At 44.6% G+C, this 25,615-nt stretch overlaps 1 protein-coding gene across 1 annotated transcript in view; it reads left to right on the forward strand.

Annotated features, from left to right (window-relative positions):
* LOC110520435 (immunoglobulin superfamily member 3) overlaps positions 1–25,615 on the forward strand; it is a 155,248-nt gene that overhangs the window by 64,031 nt on the left and 65,602 nt on the right. Inside the window, exon 3 of the mRNA XM_021597754.3 lies at positions 17,930–18,349. Coding sequence (XP_021453429.2) covers positions 17,930–18,349 — 420 coding nt within the window. The remainder of the gene's footprint in view (positions 1–17,929; positions 18,350–25,615) is intronic.

Raw genomic sequence — 25,615 nt, forward strand, 5'->3', positions numbered from 1 at the left:
AAGGAGGCCTACAAACCTGACTCAGTTACACCAGCTCTGTCAGGAGGAATGTGCCAAAATTCACCCAACTTATTGTGGGAAGCTTGTGGAAGGCTACCCAAAACGTATGACCCAAGTTTAACAATTTAAAGGCAATGCCACCAAATACTAATTGAGTGGATGTAAACTTCTGACCCACTGGGAATGTGATGAAGGAAATAAAAGCTGAAATAAATCATTCTATAGTATTATTCTGACATTTCACATTCTTAAAATAAAGTGGTGATCCTAACTGACCTAAGACAGGGAATTTTTACTAGGATTAAATGTCAGGAATTGTGAAACTGAGTTTGAATGTATTTGGCTAAGGTGTATGTAAACTTTCGACTTCAACTGTATGATTATTAGTACAATTCAAAAGTTTGGACACACCTACTACACCTACACTTTTCTACATTGTAGATTAATAGTGAAGACATCCAAACTATGAAATAACACATGGAATCATGTAGTAGCTAAATAAGTGTTAAACAAATCTAAATATATTTGTATATTTGTGTGCCAGGTACAGGCAATCTGAATGAGTTTATCAACACTAAATTGCTTAATCACAGAAATAAATATTCCTCAGTTTCATCAGCTGTCCAGTTGGCTGGTCTCAGATGATCCTGCAGGTGAAGAAGGAACAAGTGGAGGTCCTGGACTGGCGTGGTTACCCTACTACTCATTCAAGGGTTTTTCTTTATTTTGTAGAATAATAGTGAAGACATCAAAGCTATGACATAACTCACATAGATCATGTCGTAACCAAAAAAGGGAGATTATTCAAAGTAGTCACCCTTTGCCTTGATGACAGCTTTACACACTCTTGGCATTCTCTCAACCAGCTTCATTAAGTAGTCACCTGGAATGCATTTCAATTAACAGGTGTGCCTTGTTAAAAGTTAATTCATGGAATTTCTTTCCTTCTTAATGGATTTGAGCCAATCAGTTTTGTTGTGACAAGATAGGGGTGGTATACAGAAGATAGCCCTATTTGGTAAAAGACAAAGTCCATATTATGGCAAGAACAGCTTAAATAAGCAGAGAGACAGCCCATCATTACTTTAAGACATGAAGGTCAGTCAATACGGAACATTTCAATATCTTTGAAAGTTGCTTCAAGTGCAGTTGCAAAAACCATCAAGCACTTTGATGAAACTAGCTCTCATGAGGACCGCCACAGGAAAGCAAGACCCAGAGTTACCTCTGCTGCAGAGGATAAGTTCATTAGTTAACTGCACCTCAGATTGCAGCCCAAATAAATGCTTCACAGAGTTCAAGTAACAGACACATCTCAACATCAACTGTTCAGAAGGGACTGCACGAATCAGGAATTCATGGTCAAATTGCTGCAAAGAAACCACTACTAAAGGACACCAATAATAAGAAGATACTTACTTGGACAAAGAAACACAAGCACTGGACATTAGACTGGTGGAAATCTGTCCTTTTGGTCTGATGAGTCCAAATGTGAGATTTTTTGTTCAACCTGCCGTATTGTGACATTTTATTGATAATAACCTATTGACGGTAACTTAATGTATGGATTATTACTAATACTTGTGTGTCAGTGGGCACTTAGTGACTCAGTGCTGCCATTAAGTCTTGTAATATGCCGTTCCCATTACAAGACATCTGATAATGAGAGTTGACCATCACAGTCGATAGGAAAACACACACACACACACACACACACACGTTACTTTAATCTACTCTTTCTGTTCTTGTTCAAAAAGAGAATTTCTTCAGTGTAACTTCAATGGTTAAATAAAGGTTTGATGTTAAGATAGGGGGTTTGAAGTTGACATTGCAGATCACACTGCTCAAGTTTTCATCTTTACCTCCCATTCTGTCACTCCATTTCTCTTTTCCTCCCTCGTTTATCTGGCCATGTCACATCTTTCTCTGATGTTGTGGGACTCTACATGAAAGGCCAGCCAGAGGGACCAGCGACAACACTTCAGAGAGGGAAATGTGAGAGAGGAGGATGGGGTAGAAGAGAGATGGAGAGAGGAGGATGGGGTAGATGAGAGATGGAGAGAGGAGGATGGTGTAGAAGAGAGATGGAGAGAGGAGGATGGGGTAGATGAGAGATGGAGAGAGGAGGATTGGGTAGAAGAGAGATGGAGAGAGGAGGATGGGGGAGATGAGAGATGGAGAGAGGAGGATGGGGGAGATGAGAGATGGAGAGAGGAGGATGGTGTAGAAGAGAGATGGAGATAGGAGGATGGGGTAGATGAGAGATGGAGAGAGGAGGATGGGGTAGAAGAGAGATGGAGAGAGGAGGATGGGGTAGATGAGAGGAGGATGGGGTAGAAGAGAGATGGAGAGAGGAGGATGGGAGAGATGGAGAGAGGAGGATGGGGTAGATGGGGTGAAAGTGATGCAGAGAGGGTGATGAGGGGGTGGAATAGAGATGGGTCAGAATAATGAGGGGAGAAAGCAAGGGGGAGGGGAGAGATTCCAGTCCACACACCCACTGTTATTTAACGCACCTGCTGATGCCTTTTGAAAATCTGGTGGGTGGCATAAATTATAACCATAAAATTTCATGTAAGCATGTTGTGATTGTAGCCTGTTTCTAGACTGCTCATCATAGTACTATATCTTACTGAAGAGAAAATAAGTCCACTACTAGCAGCAGTAGTATGGGCTTGGCCAGGTGCCTGTCCTTGAATTCTCTCCCAGATTTAGGCCAAGTCCACACTCCTGTAGTGTATGTGCGCAGGCATACACATCGTGCATGTGTCCATCGCCTCATCCTTAATCTTACTCAGATTGAGGTCAAAGAGCGACTGGGAGAATCTCAAGGAGATCACGTCTGTGTTTACCAGGGCTGCACGATAAGGGCAAAAAAATAGAATTTACTTTTTTTTTGTGACCACGATTTTAATTACGATAATAGATCAAAACACTTGGGTAAACTGTTGAAATCATAAAAATACATAAATCATTTTAATTTGTCAGTTGAAATACAGTCGACACTTGGAATGCAGTTTTGTTTGGCATGACAATTATTTAAAAGTAAGGGTGGAGATGGTTGTGACAGAGTAGGAACCAAAGTGCTGGTCAGTGTTTCCCATGGGACCCTAATTATACTGAACAAAAATATAAACTAAACATGCAACAATTTTAACAACTTTACTGAGATACTGTTCATATAAGGAAATCAGTCAATTTAAATAAATTCATTAGGCCGTAATCTATGGATTTCAAATGACTGGGCAGGTGCGCAGACATGGGTGCCAATCCGAATGAGTTTATCACCAGAAAAGGTGGTGATAAATAAATATATTTGTATATTTGGGTGCCAGGCACATGCAATCTGAATGAGTTTATCATCACCAAATTGCTTAATTACAGACAGAAATATTCCTCAGTTTCATCAGCTGTCCAGTTGGCTGGTCTCAGACGATCCTGCAGGTGAAGAAGCCAAATGTGGAGGTCCTGGACTGGCGTGGTTACACTACTTCTCATTCAAGGGGTTTTCTTTATTTTTACTATTTTCTACATTGTAGAATAATAGTGAAGACATCAAAGCTATGAAATAACTCTTATATTAATCATGTAGTAACCAAAAAAGGGAGATTCTTCAAATAGCCACTCTTTGCCTTGATGACAACTTAGCACACTCTTGGCATTCTCTCAACCAGCTTCATGAGGTCACCTGGAATGCATTTCAATTAACAGGTGTGCTAATTTTGTTAATTTGTGGAATTTCTTTCCTTCTTAATGCGTTTGAGCCAATCAGTTGTGTTGTAACAAGGTAGGGGTGGTATACAGAAGATAGCCCCAATTGGTAAAAGACCAGGTCCATATTATGGCAAGACCTGCTCAAATAAGCAAAGAGACAGTCCATCATTACTGTAAGACATGAAGGTCAGTCAATACGGAAAATTTCAAGAACTTTTAAAGTTTGTTCAAGTGCAGTCACAAAAACCATCAAGCGCTATTATGAAACTGGCTCTCATGAGGACTGCCACAGGAATGTTAGACCCAGAGTTATCGCTGCTGCAGTGGATAAGTTCATTAGAGTTACCAGCCTCAGAAATTGCAGCCCAAGTAAATGCTTCAGAGTTCAAGTAACAGACACATCTCAACATCAACTGTTCAGAGGAGAATCAGGCCTTCATGGTCAAATTGCTGCAAAGAAACCACTACTAACGGACACAATAAATAAGAAGAGACTAGTACTTCCGGCGCCGACAGAGATGGCCGCCTCGCTTCGCGTTCCTAGGAAACTATGCAGTTTTTTTTTTTTTACGTGTTATTTCTTACATTAGTGCCCCAGGTCATCTTAGGTTTCATTACATACAGTCGAGAAGAACTACTGAATATAAGATCAGCGTCAACTCATCATCAGTACGACCAAGAATATGTTTTTCTCGACGCGGATCCTGTGTTCTGCCTTACAAACAGGACAACGGAGCGGATCCCATGCAGCGACCCAAAAAAACGACTCAGAAAAAGAGGGAAACGAGGCGGTCTTCTGGTCAGACTCCGGAGACGGGCACACCGTGCACCACTCCCTAGCATTCTTCTTGCCAATGTCCAGTCTCTTGACAACAAGGTTGATGAAATCCGAGCAAGGGTAGCATTCCAGAGGGACATCAGAGACTGTAACGTTCTTTGCTTCACGGAAACGTGGCTCACTGGAGAGACGCTATTCGAGGAGGTGCAGCCAACGGGTTTCTCCACGCATCGCGCAGACAGAAACAAACATCTTTCTGGTAAGAAGAGGGGCGGGGGCGTATGCCTTATGGCTAACGTGACATGAAAGAAACATACAGGAACTCAAATCCTTCTGTTCACCTGATTTAGAATTCCTCACAATCAAATGTAGACCGCATTATCTACCAAGAGAATTTTCTTCGATTATAATCACAGCCGTATATATCCCCCCCCAAGCAGACACATCGATGGCTCTGAACGAACTTTATTTAACTCTCTGCAAACTGGAAACAATTTATCCGGAGGCTGCATTCATTGTAGCTGGGGATTTTAACAAGGCTAATCTGAAAACAAGACTCCCCAAATTTTATCAGCATATCGATTGCGCAACCAGGGGTGGAAAGACCTTGGATCATTGTTACTCTAACTTCCGCGACGCATATAAGGCCCTGCCCCGCCCCCCTTTCGGAAAAGCTGACCACGACTCCATTTTGTTGATCCCTGCCTACAGACAGAAACTAAAACAAGAGGCTTCCACGCTGAGGTCTGTCCAACGCTGGTCCGACCAAGCTGACTCCACACTCCAAGACTGCTTCCATCACGTGGACTGGGAGATGTTTCGTATTGCGTCAGATAACAACATTGACGAATACGCTGATTCGGTGTGCGAGTTCATTAGAACGTGCGTTGAAGATGTCGTTCCCATAGCAACGATTAAAACATTCCCTAACCAGAAACCGTGGATTGATGGCAGCATTCGTGTGAAACTGAAAGCGCGAACCACTGCTTTTAATCAGGGCAAGGTGTCTGGTAACATGACCGAATACAAACAGTGCAGCTATTCCCTCCGCAAGGCTATCAAACAAGCTAAGCGTCAGTACAGAGACAAAGTAGAATCTCAATTCAACGGCTCAGACACAAGAGGCATGTGGCAGGGTCTACAGTCAATCACGGACTACAGGAAGAAATCCAGCCCAGTCACGGACCAGGATGTCCTGCTCCCAGGCAGACTAAATAACTTTTTTGCCCGCTTTGAGGACAATACAGTGCCACTGACACGGCCTGCAACGAAAACATGCGGTCTCTCCTTCACTGCAGCCGAGGTGAGTAAGACATTTAAACGTGTTAACCCTCGCAAGGCTGCAGGCCCAGACGGCATCCCCAGCCGCGCCCTCAGAGCATGCGCAGACCAGCTGGTCGGTGTGTTTACGGACATATTCAATCAATCCCTATACCAGTCTGCTGTTCCCACATGCTTCAAGAGGGACACCATTGTTCCTGTTCCCAAGAAAGCTAAGGTAACTGAGCTAAACGACTACCGCCCCGTAGCACTCACTTCCGTCATCATGAAGTTCTTTGAGAGACTAGTCAAGGACCATATCACCTCCACCCTACCTGACACCCTAGACCCACTCCAATTTGCTTACCGCCCAAATAGGTCCACAGACGATGCAATCTCAACCACACTGCACACTGCCCTAACCCATCTGGACAAGAGGAATACCTATGTGAGAATGCTGTTCATTGACTACAGCTCGGCATTCAACACCATAGTACCCTCCAAGCTCGTCATCAAGCTCGAGACCCTGGGTCTCGACCCCGCCCTGTGCAACTGGGTACTGGACTTCCTGACGGGCCGCCCCCAGGTGGTGAGGGTAGGCAACAACATCTCCTCCCCGCTGATCCTCAACACTGTGGCCCCACAAGGGTGCGTTCTGAGCCCTCTCCTGTACTCCCTGTTCACCCACGACTGCGTGGCCACGCAAGCCTCCAACTCAATCATCAAGTTTGCGGACGACACAACAGTGGTAGGCTTGATTACCAACAACGACGAGACGGCCTACAGGGAGGAGGTGAGGGCCCTCGGAGTGTGGTGTCAGGAAAATAAACTCACACTCAACGTCAACAAAACTAAGGAGATGATTGTGGACTTCAGGAAACAGCAGAGGGAACACCCCCCTATCCACATCAATGGAACAGTAGTGGAGAGGGTAGCAAGTTTTAAGTTCCTCGGCATACACATCACAGACAAACTGAATTGATCCACTCACACAGACAGCATTGTGAAGAAGGCGCAGTAGCGCCTCTTCAACCTCAGGAGGCTGAAGAAATTCGGCTTGTCACCAAAAGCACTCACAAACTTCTACAGATGCACAATCGAGAGCATCCTGGCGGGCTGTATCACCGCCTGGTACGGCAACTGCTCCGCCCTCAACCGTAAGGCTCTCCAGAGGGTAGTGAGGTCTGCACAACGCATCACCGGGGGCAAACTACCTGCCCTCCAGGACACCTACACCACCCGATGTCACAGGAAGGCCATAAAGATCATCAAGGACATCAACCACCCGAGCCACTGCCTGTTCACCCCGCTATCATCCAGAAGGCAAGGTCAGTACAGGTGCATCAAAGCTGGGACCGAGAGACTGAAAAACAGCTTCTATCTCAAGGCCATCAGACTGTTAAACAGCCACCACTAACATTGAGTGGCTGCTGCCAACACACTGACACTGACTCAACTCCAGCCACTTTAATAATGGGAATTGATGGGAAATGATGTAAATATATCACTAGCCACTTTAAACAATGCTACCTTATATAATGTTACTTACCCTACATTATTCATCTCATATGCATACGTATATACTGTACTCTATATCATCGACTGTATCCTTATGTAATACATGTATCACTAGCCACTTTAACTATGCCACTTTGTTTACATACTCATCTCATATGTATATACTGTACTCGATACCATCTACTGTATCTTGCCTATGCTGCTCTGTACCATCACTCATTCATATATCCTTATGTACATATTCTTTATCCCCTTACACTGTGTACAAGACAGTAGTTTTGGAATACTTCCGGCGCCGACAGAGATGGCCGCCTCGCTTCGCGTTCCTAGGAAACTATGCAGTTTTTTGTTTTTTTACGTGTTATTTCTTACATTAGTACCCCAGGTCATCTTAGGTTTCATTACATACAGTCGAGAAGAACTACTGAATATAAGATCAGCATCAACTCACCATCAGTACGACCAAGAATATGTTTTTCGCGACGCGGATCCTGTGTTCTGCCTTACAAACAGGACAACGGAGTGGATCCTATGCAGCGACCCAAAAAAACGACTCCGAAAGAGAGGAAAACGAGGCGGTCTTCTGGTCAGACTCCGGAGACGGGCACAGCGCGCACCACTCCCTAGCATTCTTCTTGCCAATGTCCAGTCTCTTGACAACAAGGTTGATGAAATCCGAGCAAGGGTAGCATTCCAGAGGGACATCAGAGACTGTAACGTTCTTTGCTTCACGGAAACGTGGCTTACTGGAGAGACGCTATCCGAAGCGGTGCGCTCAACAGGTTTCTCCACGCATCGCGCAGACAGGAAAAAACATCTTTCTGGTAAAAAGAGGGGCGGGGGCGTATGCCTTATGACTAACGTGACATGGTGCGATGAAAGAAACATACAGGAACTCAAATCCTTCTGTTCACCTGATTTAGAATTCCTCACAATCAAATGTAGACCGCATTATCTACCAAGAGAATTCTCTTCGATTATAATCACAGCCGTAAATATCCCCCCCCAAGCAGACACATCGATGGCTCTGAACGAACTTTATTTAACTCTCTGCAAACTGGAAACAATTTATCCGGAGGCTGCATTCATTGTAGCTGGGGATTTTAACAAGGCTAATCTGAAAACAAGACTCCCCAAATTTTATCAGCATATCGATTGCGCAACCAGGGGAGGAAAGACCCTGAACCATTGTTACTCTAACTTCCGCGACGCATATAAGGCCCTGCCCCGCCCCCCTTTCGGAAAAGCTGACCACGACTCCATTTTGTTGATCCCTGCCTACAGACAGAAACTAAAACAAGAGGCTTCCACGCTGAGGTCTGTCCAACGCTGGTCCGACCAAGCTGACTCCACACTCCAAGACTGCTTCCATCACGTGGACTGGGAGATGTTTCGTATTGCGTCAGATAACAACATTGACGAATACGCTGATTCGGTGTGCGAGTTCATTAGAACGTGCGTTGAAGATGTCGTTCCCATAGCAACGATTAAAACATTCCCTAACCAGAAACCGTGGATTGATGGCAGCATTCGTGTGAAACTGAAAGCGCGAACCACTGCTTTTAATCAGGGCAAGGTGTCTGGTAACATGACCGAATACAAACAGTGCAGCTATTCCCTCCGCAAGGCTATCAAACAAGCTAAGCGCCAGTACAGAGACAAAGTAGAATCTCAATTCAACGGCTCAGACACAAGAGGCATGTGGCAGGGTCTACAGTCAATCACGGACTACAGGAAGAAACCCAGCCCAGTCACGGACCAGGATGTCTTGCTCCCAGGCAGACTAAATAACTTTTTTGCCCGCTTTGAGGACAATACAGTGCCACTGACACGGCCTGCAACGAAAACATGCGGTCTCTCCTTCACTGCAGCCGAGGTGAGTAAGACATTTAAACGTGTTAACCCTCGCAAGGCTGCAGGCCCAGATGGCATCCCCAGCCGCGCCCTCAGAGCATGCGCAGACCAGCTGGCCGGTGTGTTTACGGACATATTCAATCAATCCCTATACCAGTCTGCTGTTCCCACATGCTTCAAGAGGGCCACCATTGTTCCTGTTCCCAAGAAAGCTAAGGTAACTGAGCTAAATGACTACCGCCCCGTAGCACTCACATCCGTCATCATGAAGTGCTTTGAGAGACTAGTCAAGGACCATATCACCTCCACCCTACCTGACACCCTAGACCCACTCCAATTTGCTTACCGCCCAAATAGGTCCACAGACGATGCAATCTCAACCACACTGCACACTGCCCTAACCCATCTGGACAAGAGGAATACCTATGTGAGAATGCTGTTCATCGACTACAGCTCGGCATTCAACACCATAGTACCCTCCAAGCTCGTCATCAAGCTCGAGACCCTGGGTCTCGACCCCGCCCTGTGCAACTGGGTACTGGACTTCCTGACGGGCCGCCCCCAGGTGGTGAGGGTAGGCAACAACATCTCCTCCCCGCTGATCCTCAACACTGGGGCCCCACAAGGTTGCGTTCTGAGCCCTCTCCTGTACTCCCTGTTCACCCACGACTGCGTGGCCACGCACGCCTCCAACTCAATCATCAAGTTTGCGGACGACACGACAGTGGTAGGCTTGATTACCAACAACGATGAGACGGCCTACAGGGAGGAGGTGAGGGCCCTCGGAGTGTGGTGTCAGGAAAACAACCTCACACTCAACGTCAACAAAACTAAGGAGATGATTGTGGACTTCAGGAAACAGCAGAGGGAACACCCCCCTATCCACATCGATGGAACAGTAGTGGAGAGGGTAGCAAGTTTTAAGTTCCTCGGCATACACATCACAGACAAACTGAATTGGTCCACTCACACAGACAGCATCGTGAAGAAGGCGCAGCAGCGCCCCTTCAACCTCAGGAGGCTGAAGAAATTCGGCTTGTCACCAAAAGCACTCACAAACTTCTACAGATGCACAATCGAGAGCATCCTGGCGGGCTGTATCACCGCCTGGTATGGCAACTGCACCGCCCTCAACCGTAAGGCTCTCCAGAGGGTAGTGAGGTCTGCACAACGCATCACCGGGGGCAAACTACCTGCCCTCCAGGACACCTACACCACCCGATGTCACAGGAAGGCCATAAAGATCATCAAGGACATCAACCACCCGAGCCACTGCCTGTTCACCCCGCTATCATCCAGAAGGCGAGGTCAGTACAGGTGCATCAAAGCTGGGACCGAGAGACTGAAAAACAGCTTCTATCTCAAGGCCATCAGACTGTTAAACAGCCACCACTAACACTGAGTGGCTGCTGCCAACACACTGACACAACTCCAGCCACTTTAATAATGGGAATTGATGGGAAATGATGTAAATATATCACTAGCCACTTTAAACAATGCTACCTTATATAAATGTTACTTACCCTACATTATTCATCTCATATGCATACGTATATACTGTACTCTATATCATCGACGGTATCCTTATGTAATACATGTATCACTAGCCACTTTATACTATACTATGCCACTTTGTTTACATACTCATCTCATTTGTACATACTGTACCCGATACCATCTACTGTATCTTGCCTATGCTGCTCTGTACCATCACTCATTCATATATCCTTATGTACATATTCTTTATACCCTTACACTGTGTACAAGACAGTAGTTTTGGAATTGTTAGTTAGATTACTTGTTATTACTGCATTGTCGGAACTAGAAGCACAAGCATTTCGCTACACTCGCATTAACATCTGCTAACCATGTGTATGTGACAAATAAAATTTGATTTGATTTGATTTGATTTGATTTGATTACTTGTTGGTTATTACTGCATTGTCGGAACTAGAAGCACAAGCATTTCGCTACACTCGCATTAACATCTGCTAACCATGTGTATGTGACAAATAAAATTTGATTTTATTTATTTATTTTTTTTGAGACTTGCTTGGGCTAAGAAAAACGAGCAATGGACAATAGACCGGTGGAAATTTGTCCTTTGGTCCGATGAGTCCAAATTTGAGATTTATGGTTCCAACCGACATGTCTTTGTGAGACGTGTTGTGGGTGAACGGAGGACCTCTGCATGTTTATTTCCCACCGTAAAGCATGGAGGAGGTGTTATGGTGTAGGGTGCTTTGCTGGTGACACTGTCTGTGATTTATTTAGAATTCAAGTCACACTTATCCAGCATGCCTACCATAGCATTCTGCAGCGAAACGCCATCCCATCTGGTTTGGGCTTAGTGGGACTATCATTTGTTTTTCAACAGGACAATGACCCAACACACCTCCAGACTGTGTAAGGGCTATTTTACCAAGAAGGAGAGTGATGGAGTGCTGCATCAGATGACCTGGCCTCCACAATCACCCGACATCAACCTATTTGAGATGATTTGGGATGAGTCGGACCGCAGAGTGAAGGAAAAGGAGTCAACAAGTGCTGAGCATATGTGGGAACTGCTTCAAGACTGTTAGAAAAACATTCCAGGTGAAGCTGTGTGCAAATCTGTCATCATTGTAAAGGGTGGCTATTTAATGAATCTCAAATGTAACATATATTTGATTTGTTTAACACTTTTTTTGGTTACTACATGATTCCATGTGTTATTTCATAGTTTTGATGTCTTCACTATTATTCTACATTGTAGAAAATAGTAAAAATAAAGAAAAACCCTTGAATAAGTAGGTGTTCTAAAACTGACCTTAGAGAGCCTTTTTATGTCTCTATTTGGTTTGGTCAGGGTGTGATTTGGGTGGGCATTCTATGTTCTTTATTTCTATGTTTTGTCCTTCTATGTTTTGTCCGGGTATGGTTCTCAATCAGGGACAACTGTCTATCGTTGTCTCTGATTGGGAATCATACTTAGCCAGCCTGTTTTGCCACCTTAGGTTGTGGGATGTTGTTTTTTGTTAGCTCTGTGTAGCCTTCAGAACATGATGTTCGTTGTTCTTTGTTTGGTGTTCGGATTAAATGAAGAATTATGAACACGTACCACGCTGCACCTTGGTCCACTTCTTCCGACGAGCGTTACAACGTGGTCTGCGGTTGTGAGGCCGCTTGGACATACTGCCATATTCTCTGAAACGGCATTTGAGGCGGCTTATTTTTTAAAATATATTTCACCTTTATTCAACCAGGTAGGCTAGTTGAGAACAACTTCTCATTTACAACTGCAACCTGGCCAAGATAAAGCAAAGCAGTGCGACAAAAACAACAACACTGAGTTACATATGGGATAAACAAATGCACAGTCAATAACACAATAGAAAAATATGTGTACAGTGTGTGCAAATGTCGTAAGATTAGGGAGGTAAGGCAATAAATAGGCCATAGAGACAAAATAATAAAAATGTAGCATTAACACTGGAGTGATAGATGTGCAGATGATGATGTGCAAGTAGAGATACTGGGGTGCAAAAGAGCAAAAAAGAAATAACAATATGGGGTTGAGGTAGTTGGGTGGGCTATTTACAGATGGGCTGTGGACAGGTACACTACTCTGACAGCTGATGCTAAAAGTTAGAGAGGGAGATATAAGTCTCCAGCTTTAGTGGTTTTTGCAATTTGTTACAGTCATTAGCAGCAGAGAACTGGAAGGAAAGGCTGCCAAAGAGGGATGACCAGTGAAATGTACATGCTGGAGCGCGTGCTACGGGTGGGTGTTGCTATGGTGACCACTAAGCTGAGATAAGGTGTGGCTTTATCTAGCAAAGACTTATTGAGGACCTGGAGCCAGTGGGTTTGGTGGTGAATATGTAGCAAGGGCCAGCCAACGAGAGCATACAGGTCGCAATGGCAGGTAGTAAATGGGGCTTTGATGACAAAAAGGATGGCACTGTGACAGACGACATCCAATTTGCTGAGTAGAGTGTTGGAGGCTATTTTGTAAATGACATCACCGAAGTCAAGGATCGGTAGGATAGTCAGTTTTACTAGGGTAAGTTTGGCAGCACAAGTGAAGGATGCTTTGTTGCGAAGTAGGAAGCCGATTGGAGATGCTTAATGTGAGTCTGGATGGAGAGTTTACAGTCTAACCAGGCACCTAGGTATTTGTAGTTGTCCACATATTCTAAGTCATAACCGTCCAGAGTAGAGATGCTAGTCGGGCAGGGCGGTTGCGGGCAACAATCGGTTGAAGTGCATACATTTCGTTTTACTCAGATGGACCAACTAACTAGCGTTTTGCAAAACACAAAGTAGATTTAATTTCTTTAGGCAAACAGCCCTAATGTTGGAAACAAACATCATTATGTTGCCATCCAGAGTCACATTTAGTTATTTTCCAAGCTATAGCACACAATATTTTACATACAGCAGGTTTGTAAAGGACCAAAGAGTTTGTTCTGTTTCGTACAGCCCTAATCGGACCCTCACACCATGACCCCAGTGTGTCATGTCTGATTGTTTAAATGCATTCCAGACTGGATTTGATTGGCCTTGGGGACAGTAGCGTAGGTGGGGATATGTTTTTGTCTGTGTCATGCCATCCCAGCTGTTTTGTGGACATGTGCCAACCCAGGGGATGTAGAGAAGCGAAGCAAGTTTCTGTTTTGCAGTTATTCAGACTGTTTGGGTGGTTCTGGGGGGAGGGGGACAGGGAGAGGGGGATCAGGTGAGAGATATACGGGAGGTGTAGGCTGTTTTAGGGGTGACCTTGGTAGTGTAGAGTGGGTGGGTTGCTATGGCAACAGGAGGCTGTAGCATAGGAGGGTTGTTGTGGAATGAGTAGGCTCTCTCTTCTTTTTCCCTCTCTCTTTTTACCACTCCTGTCTCCTGTGTTAGAAATCTCTCTTCCTCCCTTTTTCCCCGCCCTCGTATTGATTAGGCTAGTAGTGTGGTCTCTCCGTGTATGAGAGGTGATCTCTACTAGGCTTTTTACTCACCAAATGAGTCCTCCGTCATGCCTTTGAACCTTCTCTCCCTACATAGGGCATTTCAGATTCTGTCTGAACGCTCTGTATCACAGACATGATTTGGAGACTCCCATATCAAGCCTTCATCGTTCAGACTCAGAGACTTGTCATAAGAGACTTTCCCCTTAGTGACAGGGATTGCCTATAACTCATTTAATAGTAAAGTGTGATCAAACACACATCCTTTAGTGGGGTGAAAAAAGTTGGTGTAAAAGAAATAGAGCCCACACAGTCATAAGCTCCACCACACAGTTTTAATGAATAAACAACCAGCGTTTTCATCCTGCAGGGATGTTTGTCAGGTCGTTTCACCAGGAGTGTACCACACCCATATTGATAGACATAAAACAAGCACCAATTAAGGCAGTCTATACATATTTAAGTTGAAAAGGGCAACACAAAAACAGTGTATAAAAAGCTAATATTGAGTTGCACCCCACTTTTGCCCTCAGAACAGCCTCAATTCGTTGGGGCATGGACTCCACAAGGTGTCGAAAGCATTCCAATGCTTTCCACAGTTGTGACAAGTTGGATAGATGCTCTTTGGGTGGTGGACCATTCTTGAAACACACAGGAAACTGTTGAGAGTGAAAACCCAGCAGCGTTGCAGTTCTTGACACAAACAATACCATACCCCATTCAAAGTCACTTAAATATTTAGTCTTGCACATTCAACCTCTCAATTGCACACACACAATTCACGTCTCAATTGTCTCAAAGCTTAATTAAAAATCCTTCTTTAACCTGTCTCCTCCCCTCCATCTACACTGATAGAAATGGATTTAACAAGTGACATCAATAAGGGATCATAGCTTTCACCTGGTCAGTCTGTCATGTTCTTCATGTTTTGTACACGGCGTGCATATACTATGTTATGACTGTATAACCAGTGGTGGAGATTTTGAGTGTGTGGGCTCTATTTCTTTTATACTGTAACTCATTTATTGTTAATTCAGATCAATTTGAACCAATTTCAGTTCAATTCAAAGTAATTTCAGTTCAATACAACCCAAATCTCGATACTGGTATGCTAAATATTGCATTCCATTTCCGGAGTTACATAGCCACAATTTCAGTGGGATAGAAATCAAACAAATTCCTGTATTTCCTGTGGTCTTTCATCCATCTCTCTCTCATGTTGTCATTCTTCCCAGTGCCTTGATAAACTGCAGTAACCTGATGTTGAACACAGATCCTCCTCCTCTTGTATGTCTTTTCTCTGATCTCTTTGTTCTCTCATTTCATTAGTGGTGGCTGTCTCTGTTGTTCCTGATATCTCTCTGAATCTCAATCTACACACACATACACACACACGCCCGCGCACGCACACGTACAAAGCGAAAGAGATTGGGATCAAGCTGTTTTTAGCATCTGTGCTCAGTCATACCAGGATAACTTCAGGATATATGGATACCACCAGGCTTGAAACTAGCCCATGTGACATCTCAACAATTACAATGTTTAAAATCTACAAACCACTTCAATACCATGCACCTGGTGCACTATACACTCCAATACCATACATCTTGACAAAGACCTTGAATGGCCAAGCATCTTAACCAGGGCTTAACAATACCATACATCTTGACAAAGACCTTGAATGGCCAAGCATCTTAACCAGGGCTTAACAATACCATACATCTTGACAAAGACCTTGAATGGCCAAGCATCTTAACCAGGGCTTAACAATACCATACATCTTGACAAAGACCTTGAATGGCCAAGCATCTTAACCAGGGCTTAACAATACCATACATCTTGACAAAGACCTTGAATGGCCAAGCATCTTAACCAGGGCTTGACAATACCATACATCTTGACAAAGACCTTGAATGGCCAAGCATCTTAACCAGGGCTTAACAATACCATACATCTTGACAAAGACCTTGAATGGCCAAGCATCTTAACCAGGGCTTGACAATACCATACATCTTGACAAAGACCTTGAATGGCCAAGCATCTTAACCAGGGCTTAACAATACCATACATCTTGACAAAGACCTTGAATGGCCAAGCATCTTAACCAGGGCTTGACAATACCATACATCTTGACAAAGACCTTGAATGGCCAAGCATCTTAACCAGGGCTTAACAATACCATACATCTTGACAAAGACCTTGAATGGCCAAGCATCTTAACCAGGGCTTGACAATACCATACATCTTGACAAAGACCTTGAATGGCCAAGCATCTTAACCAGGGCTTAACAATACCATACATCTTGACAAAGACCTTGAATGGCCAAGCATCTTAACCAGGGCTTGACAATACCATACATCTTGACAAAGACCTTGAATGGCCAAGCATCTTAACCAGGGCTTAACAATACCATACATCTTGACAAAGACCTTGAATGGCCAAGCATCTTAACCAGGGCTTGACAATACCATACATCTTGACAAAGACCTTGAATGGCCAAGCATCTTAACCAGGGCTTAACAATACCACACTGTATTACTGGAAAGCCTACTCAATCCTCCATTCATTTGTCCAGGCCAGCTAAAAGGATGACTGCTGCTGCTACCCATTGTGTCTTACACACTGATGTCTTTACACAATCTAGGGCTGTGTGTGTGTGTGTCTTCGCTGTGGTCTCTGTCATTAGATCTAAACCACATCACAGTCCCCACTGCCCCTAACCGGTTAGATGAGCCTTTTCCCACTGAGATAATAGAACCTGAACAGGATATGAATCCAACTGACAGACATTCAGACAGGATGTATTGACCGTTTACAATTTTTTGCCACATTTGTTGATAACGCAGTCTGAAAATACTCTGGATACATTCACTAACATGATAAGAATATTCCTGGAGAATGTGGGGTAGGTGCAACACAAGGCAGATCAAGTAAGAGGACTAACTGGCGTCTCCAAGTGGCCACACACCTCTCCAAAGTGTGCACAGTTCCTAAGTCATTTCAATGCAACTATAAGGTGCTGTTTTAAGCTCTCCTAGCTGTGCCATTGAGGAACTAGTGCAAACACACTTGTAGATTTGTTTGTTTGGAACGCAACCCTGCATCACCGCCATCACACAATTACTGTTGTTTACGCGATCCAAAAACGGCCCATAAAAAATTGTAATCTGGGTCAGTTGGGCATAATTTAAAAGCTTGTTCTATTGCCAACATGCCTAGCTAAGTTATAAAATACGATATTACAGTGTTAGGCTTCACAAGGCAATTCAGAGAAACACACACACATCCTCTGGACTGCTGCTGGGACATGTCATCATCTTCCATCCCAGAATAATCCTGCCGCCCACCGAGCCCCGTCTCTGTATAGAGGGTTTTTACCACTTCTCCCGCTTTTCCTCTCTGTTTTTAACCGGAAGAGTTTGTTTGCTTCTGTTGTCAGCTATACATAGTAGCTCATTCTGAAATGTGTTCTCATTCCAAATGCATTGTCTGTATATTTTGAGTGTGTGATCTGCAGGGAAATGCTCTGTTTGAGGTTCCAGTGTTAGGCTGTCATTTAGGAGAACGTGCCCTGGCTGGTTGAACACTGTGTGTGTGGTGTGTGCGTGCGTGCTCTGTATGTCTGAGAGGGTTATGCTATACACCTGGGGCAGGTGTCAACTGATGTAATAGAAATATAACAATAAGGTCATATAGCAGATGCTTTCATATAAAGCCACTTAAAGTTGACATATGGGAATGAAAGCCACAACTCTGATCCATCCTCCTACCAAACTATGTGCTCCACCTGTGAGTCATCATATGCCATAGAACCACTGATGTGATACTCATCTCTTCTCTCTTCTTCCTCCTCTCCTCCTGCAGTCATCCCCGACTCCCTCGCTGTCACTGCGCCGCCACAGACCCTCTCCCAGGTGGAGGGTGACACGCTCCAGCTCACCTGTGAGGTTTCCCGGGCGACAGAGCAGCACACACACCTGTCTGTGGGTTGGTACCTGCGTTCCCCTGAGGACGCTACCATGTCGCCCCAGGAGATCCTCACTCTGTCCCGAGACTTTGTCCTCCGGGCCGGTGCGCCTTACAAACAGAGGATGACTGCAGGAGACCTGAGACTGGATAAGACCAGCCCTACGTCCTACAGGCTGACCATCCACCGGCTGCAGCCTGCTGACCAGGGCCTGCTCTACTGCCAGGCTGCAGAGTGGATCCAGGACCCCGACCGCAGCTGGTTCACCATGACCCGCAAGCAGGCTGATAAGACCCAGCTACGGATACAGCCCATTGGTGAGTAGGGGGAGATGGGAGTGTGGAGGTGTGACACACACACAGACTCTTTTTGAGTGAAGATCACTATCTCCCACTAAGCAAAGGAACAACATTAGCACATTTAGACCTAATTGTCTTGCTCATAAGCGTGTGAGTCTCAAGTTTGGGGAAGCACATTTTCACCGTCAAAAATATAAAGCATTGATGCATCATCACATTTGCAGACTTATGTAAGACAGATGACTATTCCTAATGTCATTAGTAAATTGGATAGTCATAATTTAGGTTAATATAACTCAATCACTATTTGCAAAAAATACTTTTCAATGCAGCGCGTGGTAGAGTATTGGCCTTGACTAGGCTTTATCAAATATGTTTCTTCTCTTTTCTTTGCACAGGAAAAATATGGCCTTTTTTAAAAACAGTTCATGCAATTCTTCTACACTTTATATGACTGGAGAGATTAGCAGAATTGTTTTTAAGTGATGAAGATTGTGGCCAAAGCAATTTAGCTAAGGCCAGTTTAGTTGCCTCACTTCAGCCACAATGTTGACCCCTTTGTCTGTGGTGATACAGGACACTTTATTTTTGTCAAAGGCCCAGTCAAGCAATCCCGAACGCAGGGCTTCGGCCAGGTATTTATCAGTGTCCCATTTGTCAGTGTCCCGTTTATCAGTGTCCCTTTTGTGGTGCTGGAAGTCTTAGTAGATCTCTTATAGTTTTTGCGCATATTATGCAAGCAGACTGGTCCAAGTTATCTGGTTCTCCATTGTCGTTAGGTTTGAAATCGAAAATTGCCTCAATAAGTGATGCTACGTTTTCTTTTGATGCTATGAGAGCCATCTTCTTCACCTCACTACTCCAATCTACAGTAACATCGAAAAAGGTCAGTGGAGTGGAAGAATGTGCAAAGTAGAAATAGAAATAATGGGGTGCAAAGGAGGAAAACAAACAAACAAACACAGTAAGGGAAGAGGTAGTTGTTTGGGCTAAATTATAGATGGGCTATGTAGAGGTGCAGTAATCTGTGAGCTGCTCTGACAGCTGGCATCCAAAGCCAGTGAGGGAGATAAGTGTTTCCAGCTTCAGAGATTTTTGTAGTTCGTTCCAGTCATTGGCAGCAGAGAACTGGAAGGAGAGGCGGCCAAAGGAGGATTTAGCCTTGGGGGTTACCAGAGAGATATACCTGCTGGAGTGCATGCTACAGGTGAGTGCTGCTATGGTGAACAGCGAGCTGAGATAAGGGGGGACTTTACCTAGCAGGGTCTTGTAGATGACCTGGAGCCAGTGGGTTTGGCGAAGAGTATGAAGCGAGGGCCAGCCAACGAGAGCGTACTACAGGTCGCAGTGGTGGGTAGTATATGGGGCTTTGGTGACAAAACGGGTGGCACTGTGATAGACTGCATCCAATTTATTGAGTAGGGTATTGAAAGCGATTTTGTAGATGACTTTGCCGAAGTCGAGGATCGGTAGGATGGTCAGTTTTACGAGGGTATGTTTGGCAGCATGAGTGAAGGATGCTTTGTTTTGAAATAGGAAGCCAATTCTGGATTTAACTTTGGATTAGAGATGTTTGATGTGAGTCTGGAAGGAGAGTTTACAGTCTAACCAGACACCTAGGTATTTGTAGTTGTCCATATATTCTAAGTCAGAACCGTCCAGATTAGTGATGCTGGACGGGCGGGCAGGTGCAGGCAGTGATCGGTTGAAAAGCATGCATTTAGTTTTACTTGTATTTAAGAGCAGTTGGAGGCCACGGAAGGAGAGCTGTATGGCATTGAAGCTCATCTGGAAGGTTGTTAACACAGTGTCCAAAGAAGGGCCAGAAGTATACAGAATGGTGTCGTCTGCGTAGAGGTGGATCAGAGACTCACCAGCAGCAAGAGCGACATCATTGAAGAATACAGAGAAGAGAGTCGGCCCAACAATTGAAGCTTGTGGCACCCACATAGAGACTGCCAGAGGCCCGGACAACAGGCCCTCCGATTTGACACACTGAACTCTATCAGAGAAGTAGTTGGTGAACCAGGCGAGGCAATTATTTGAGAAACCAAGGCTATTGAGTCTGCCGATGAGGATGTGGTGATTGACAGAGTCGAAAGCCTTGGCCAAGTCGATGAATACGGCTGCACAGTAATGTCTCTTATTGATGGCGGTTATGATGTCGTTTAGGACCTTGAGCATGGCTGAGGTGCATGCATGACCAGCTCTGACACCAGATTGCATAGCAGAGAAGGTACGGTGGGATTTAAAATGGTCGGTAATCTGTTTGTTAACTTGGCTTTCGAAAACCTTAGAAAGACAGGGTAGGATAGATTTAGGTCTGTAGCAGTTTGGTTCTAGAGTGTCACCCGCTTTGAAGAGGGGGATGACCGCGGCAGCTTTCCAATCTTTCGGAATCTCAGACGACACGAAAGAGAGGTTGAACAGGCTAGTAATAGGGGATGCAACAATTTCGGCAGATAGTTTTAGAAAGAAAGGGTCCAGATTGTCTAGCCCGGCTGATTTGTAGGGGTCCAGAATTTGCAGCTGTTTCAGAACATCAGCTGACTGGACTTGGGAGAAGGAGAAATGGGGAAGGCTTGGTTGAGTTGCTGTGGGGGGTGCAGTGCTGTTGACCGGGGTAGGGGTAGCCAGATGGAAAGCATGGCCAGCCGTAGAAAAATGCTTATTGAAATTCTCAATTATAGTGGATGTATCGGTGGTGACAGAGTGTTCTTATTGTCCATGGACTTTACAGTGTCCCAGAACTTTTTTGAATTTGTGTTGCAGGAAGCAAATTTCTGCTTGAAAAAGCTAGCCTTGGCTTTTCTAACTGCCTGTGTATATTGGTTTTTAACTTCCCTGAAAAGTTGCATATCACGGGGGATGTTTAATGCTAATGCAGAATGCCATAGGGTGTTTTTGTGTTGGTTAAGGGCAGTCAGGTCTGGAGAGAACCAAGGGCTATATCTGTTCCTGGTTCTAAATTTCTTGAATGGGGCATGTTTATTTAAGATGGTGAGGAAGGCATTTAAAAAATATATTCCATCAGTAGAGGATGCCTGGTTGAGGTCAATATCCTTCCAGGATACACGGGCCAGGTCGATTAGACAGGCCTGCTCGCTGAAGTGTTTCAGGGAGCGTTTGACAGTGATGAGTGGAGGTCGTTTGACCGCTGACCCATTGCAGATGCAGACAATGAGGCAGTGATCGCTGAGATCTTGGTTGAAAACAGCAGAGGTGTATTTAGAGGGCAAGTTGGTTAGGATGATATCTATGAGGGTGCCCGTGTTTACGGCTTTGGGGTGGTACCTGGTAGGTTCCTTGATAATTTGTGTGAGATTGAGGGCATCAAGCTTAGATTGTAAGATGGCTGGGGTGTTAAGCATGTCCCAGTTTAGGGCACCAAGCAGCACAAGCTCTGAAGAGAAATGGGGGGCAATCAGTTCACATATGGTATCCAGAGCACAGCTGGGGGCAGAGGGTGGTCTATAGCAGGCGGCAACGGTGAGAGACTTGTTTTTAGAGCGGTGGATTTTTAAAAGTAGAAGTTCAAATTGTTTGGTTACAGACCTGGATAGTAGGACAGAACTCTGCAGGCTATCTCTGCAGTAGATTGCAACACCGCCCCCTTTGGTCGTTCTATCTTGTCAGAAAATGTTGTAGTTAGGGATGAAGATTTCAGAGTTTTTGGTGTTCTTCCTACGCCAGGATTCAGACACAGCTTGGACAGCCGGGTTGGCAGAGTGTGCTAAAGCAGTGAATAAAACAAACTTAGGGAGGAGGCTTCTAATGTTAACATGCATAAAACCAAGGCTATTACAGTAACAGAAGTCATCAAAAGAGAGCGCCTGGGAAATAGGAGTGGAGCTAGGCACTGCAGGGCCTGGATTCACCTCTACATCACCAGAGGAACGGAGGAGTAGGATAAGGGTACGGCTAAAAGCTATGAGAATTGTTCGTCTAGGACGTCTGGAACAGAGAGTAAAAGGAGCAGGTTTCTGGGGGCGATAAAATAGCTTCAAGGTATAATGTACAGACAAAGGTATGGTAGGATGTGAATACAGTGGAGGTAAACCTAGGCATTGAGTGATGATGAGAGAGATATTGTCTCTAGAAACATCATTGAAACCAGGTGATGTCATCGGATGTGTGGGTGGTAGAACTGAAAGGTTGGATAAGGTATAATGAGCAGGGCTAGAGGCTCTATAGTGAAATAAGCCAATAAACACTAACCAGAACAGCAATGGACAAGGCATATTGACATTAAGGAGAGGCCTGCTTAGCCGAAGTGATCATAAGGGTCCACTGAGTAGTGAGGTTGGTTGGGGTCACGCCGATTCAGACAGCTACCCGGGCCATCGGTAGCAAGCTGGCAGAGGATGGAGGTGTGTTTTTAGCCACCTCGTGCATTTCCATCTGTAGATTAGTGTGGTTCCGTGTGGTATTCAACCACTGGGTGAAAAGACAAAGACATGTTTACACAAGCACATATATTTATACCCTCCTACTAGGAGGAGTCACCTCCTTGCACATCTAGATAGCCAACATGTCTGTTGCTAGTCAGGAACTTCATTGGTTCCTCTCACTCACTGGTGTAGTCATGGCCCCGCCTCCTGCTAGAAACTTTGTGGGCATGCAAGTATAAATGTGTGACAAGACTGTTCCCCCTCACTTCATCTGACCTGACCTCAGGCCAAATTCCTAACTCCTCCCTAATCCACGACTGTCCAACCTTATCAGTGGCTGAAACCAGACTGTTGCTCTTTGCCTCCTTCCATAGGATCCACTGATTAACTTTCCATACACCTAGTCCTTATCCCCCCTCCATTGACCCCAATATATACATTCATTTTACATGTAAAGTAATCAATAAGTTCTGGTATGGTAACATGAATAAGTGTATTTCAAGCTAGAATCCAACACCATTCACCGCCACCCTGTAGGCTATAGGATTTATAGGTACCCCTGGTCCCCACTTTTCACCCCACAACCTCCCCACTTGACCTTCAGACTCTCTCCTATTCACGCATATTGTGGATTTGCTGATTTCGCATCAACAGATAGTTGGAAAGAGGAGGAGATGTATACAGTTTAATAGACAGACTAAATTCTCAAAACAATACCATATAATCAATAGTTAACACTCCCGCTGTGGGTAAAGTATTTCTATAATAAAATAAAGTTGTTCAAACATTTTTTAAAGAAATTCTATTTTCATGATGGTCTTCATCCAAAACCGTCAATGTCACGGTTATCCAATTACTGTCACAGCCCTAGGGAGATGTGTGGAGATAGCTTCTTGTTATAATGATCTGATAATAAGCTGTCGACCTCTCCAACCCAGCAGACCGGGAACAAGAGCAGAGTCTTAGCTACACACACACACTGAAACACACAACATGAAATACAGGGCCCCTGTACGCTACAGAACAATGGTGTCTTTCTACAGTTCCAGGAACACTATTCCAGCAGATCTATATGATGACTGATTATTAGCAGAATGACGGTAGAATTATTAATAGATTCTTAAGCATTTGCAACAATGGAAACATTTTTGTTTTCCTCCTGTGAGCAGTGAACGCTCTGAACCTCCGGTGGTTGATGCCGCCTCAAATGGTGATCAGAGGATGTTGGATATGAAGGCTCTCTGTGTCTCAGAAGAGTGTTAAGTCAGCCAGGAGAGGCACAAAGAGCTCTGCCTCTTACACCCCCCTCTTCTCTCTCTCTTTTCTCTCTCTCTCTCCTATAATCCATAATGGATGATAGTGTTGTAACGTGACAAAAGGTGTAGATCAAGGCGTGTGCGTGTGTACACCTGCGTGTGTGTGTGCATGTGTGTCTCCTTCATTAAGCTGTGTGTATTGAAGAGAGAGAGAAAGAGGATCCAGAGACAGCCCCATCACTGGCTAATCACCCACAAACAAAGAGGAGAGGCCAGACATGGACAGAATCCTAATTTTTATTTATTTATTTTATTTCACCTTTATTTAACAAGGTAGGCCAGTTGACATTGTCATTTACAACTGCGACCTGGCCAAGATAAAGCAGTGCGAGAAAGACAGCAACACAGAGTTACACATTGTTTTATATTTTACCTTTATTTAACAAGGCAAGTCAGTTAAAAACAAATTCTTATTTTCAATGACAGCCTAGGAACAGTGGGTTAACTGCCTTGTTCAAGGCAGAAAAACAGATTTTTACCTTGTCAGCTCTGGGATTCAATCTTGCAACCTTTCGGTTACTAGTCCAACACTCTAACCACTAGGCTACCTGCCGCCCCGATAATGGGATAAACAAACGTACAGTCAATAACACAATAGAAAAAGTATATGTACAGTGTGTGCAAATGTAGTAAGATTAGAGAGGTAAGGCAATAAATAGGCCACAGAGGCAAAATAATTACAATTTAGCATTAACACTGGAGTGATAGATGTGCAGATGATGATGTGCAGGTTGAGATACTGGGGTGCAAAAGAGAAAGAAGATAAATAACAATATGGGGATGAGGTAGTTGGGTGTGTTATTTACAGATTGGATGTGTACAGGTACAGTGACCGGTAAGCTGCTCTGACAGTTGATGCTTACAATTAGAGAGGGAGATATAAGTCTCCAGCTTCAGTGATTTTTGCAATTAGGTTCCAGTCATTGGCAACAGAGAACTGGAAGGCAAGGTGGCCAAAGTAAGTGTTGGCTTTGGGGATGACCAGTGAAATATACCTGCTGGAGCGCATGCTACGGGTGGATGTTGCTATGGTGACCAGTGAGCTGAGATAAGGCGTAGCTTTACCGAGCAAAGATTTATAGATGACCTGGAGCCAGTGGGTTTGGCGACGAATATGTAGCGAGGGCCAGCCAACGAGAGCATACAGGTCACAATGGTGGGTAGTATATGGGGCTTTGGTGACGAAACAGATAGACTACATCCAGTTTGCTGAGTACAGTGTTGGAGGCTATTTTGTAGCTGACATCACCGAAGTCAAGGATCGGTAGGATAGTCAGTTTTAGGTATGTTTGGCAGCATGAGTGATGGAGGCTTTGTTACGAAATAGGAAGCCGATTCTAGATTTAATTTTGGATTGGAGATGCTTAATGTGAGTCTAACCAGACACCTAGTTGTCCACATATTCTAAGTCAGAACCGTCCAGAGTAATGGTGCTGGTCGGACGGGTGCAGGCAGCAATCGGTTGAAGAGCATGCATTTAGTTTTACTAGCATTTAAAAGCAGTTGGAGGCCACGGAAGGAGTGTTGTATGGCATTGAAGCTCGTTTGGAGGTTTGTTAACACATTGACCAATGAAG

This window comes from Oncorhynchus mykiss, chromosome 3 (assembly GCF_057628025.1).
Source record: "Oncorhynchus mykiss isolate SJ-2025 chromosome 3, ASM5762802v1, whole genome shotgun sequence".
Lineage (NCBI taxonomy): Eukaryota > Metazoa > Chordata > Actinopteri > Salmoniformes > Salmonidae > Oncorhynchus > Oncorhynchus mykiss.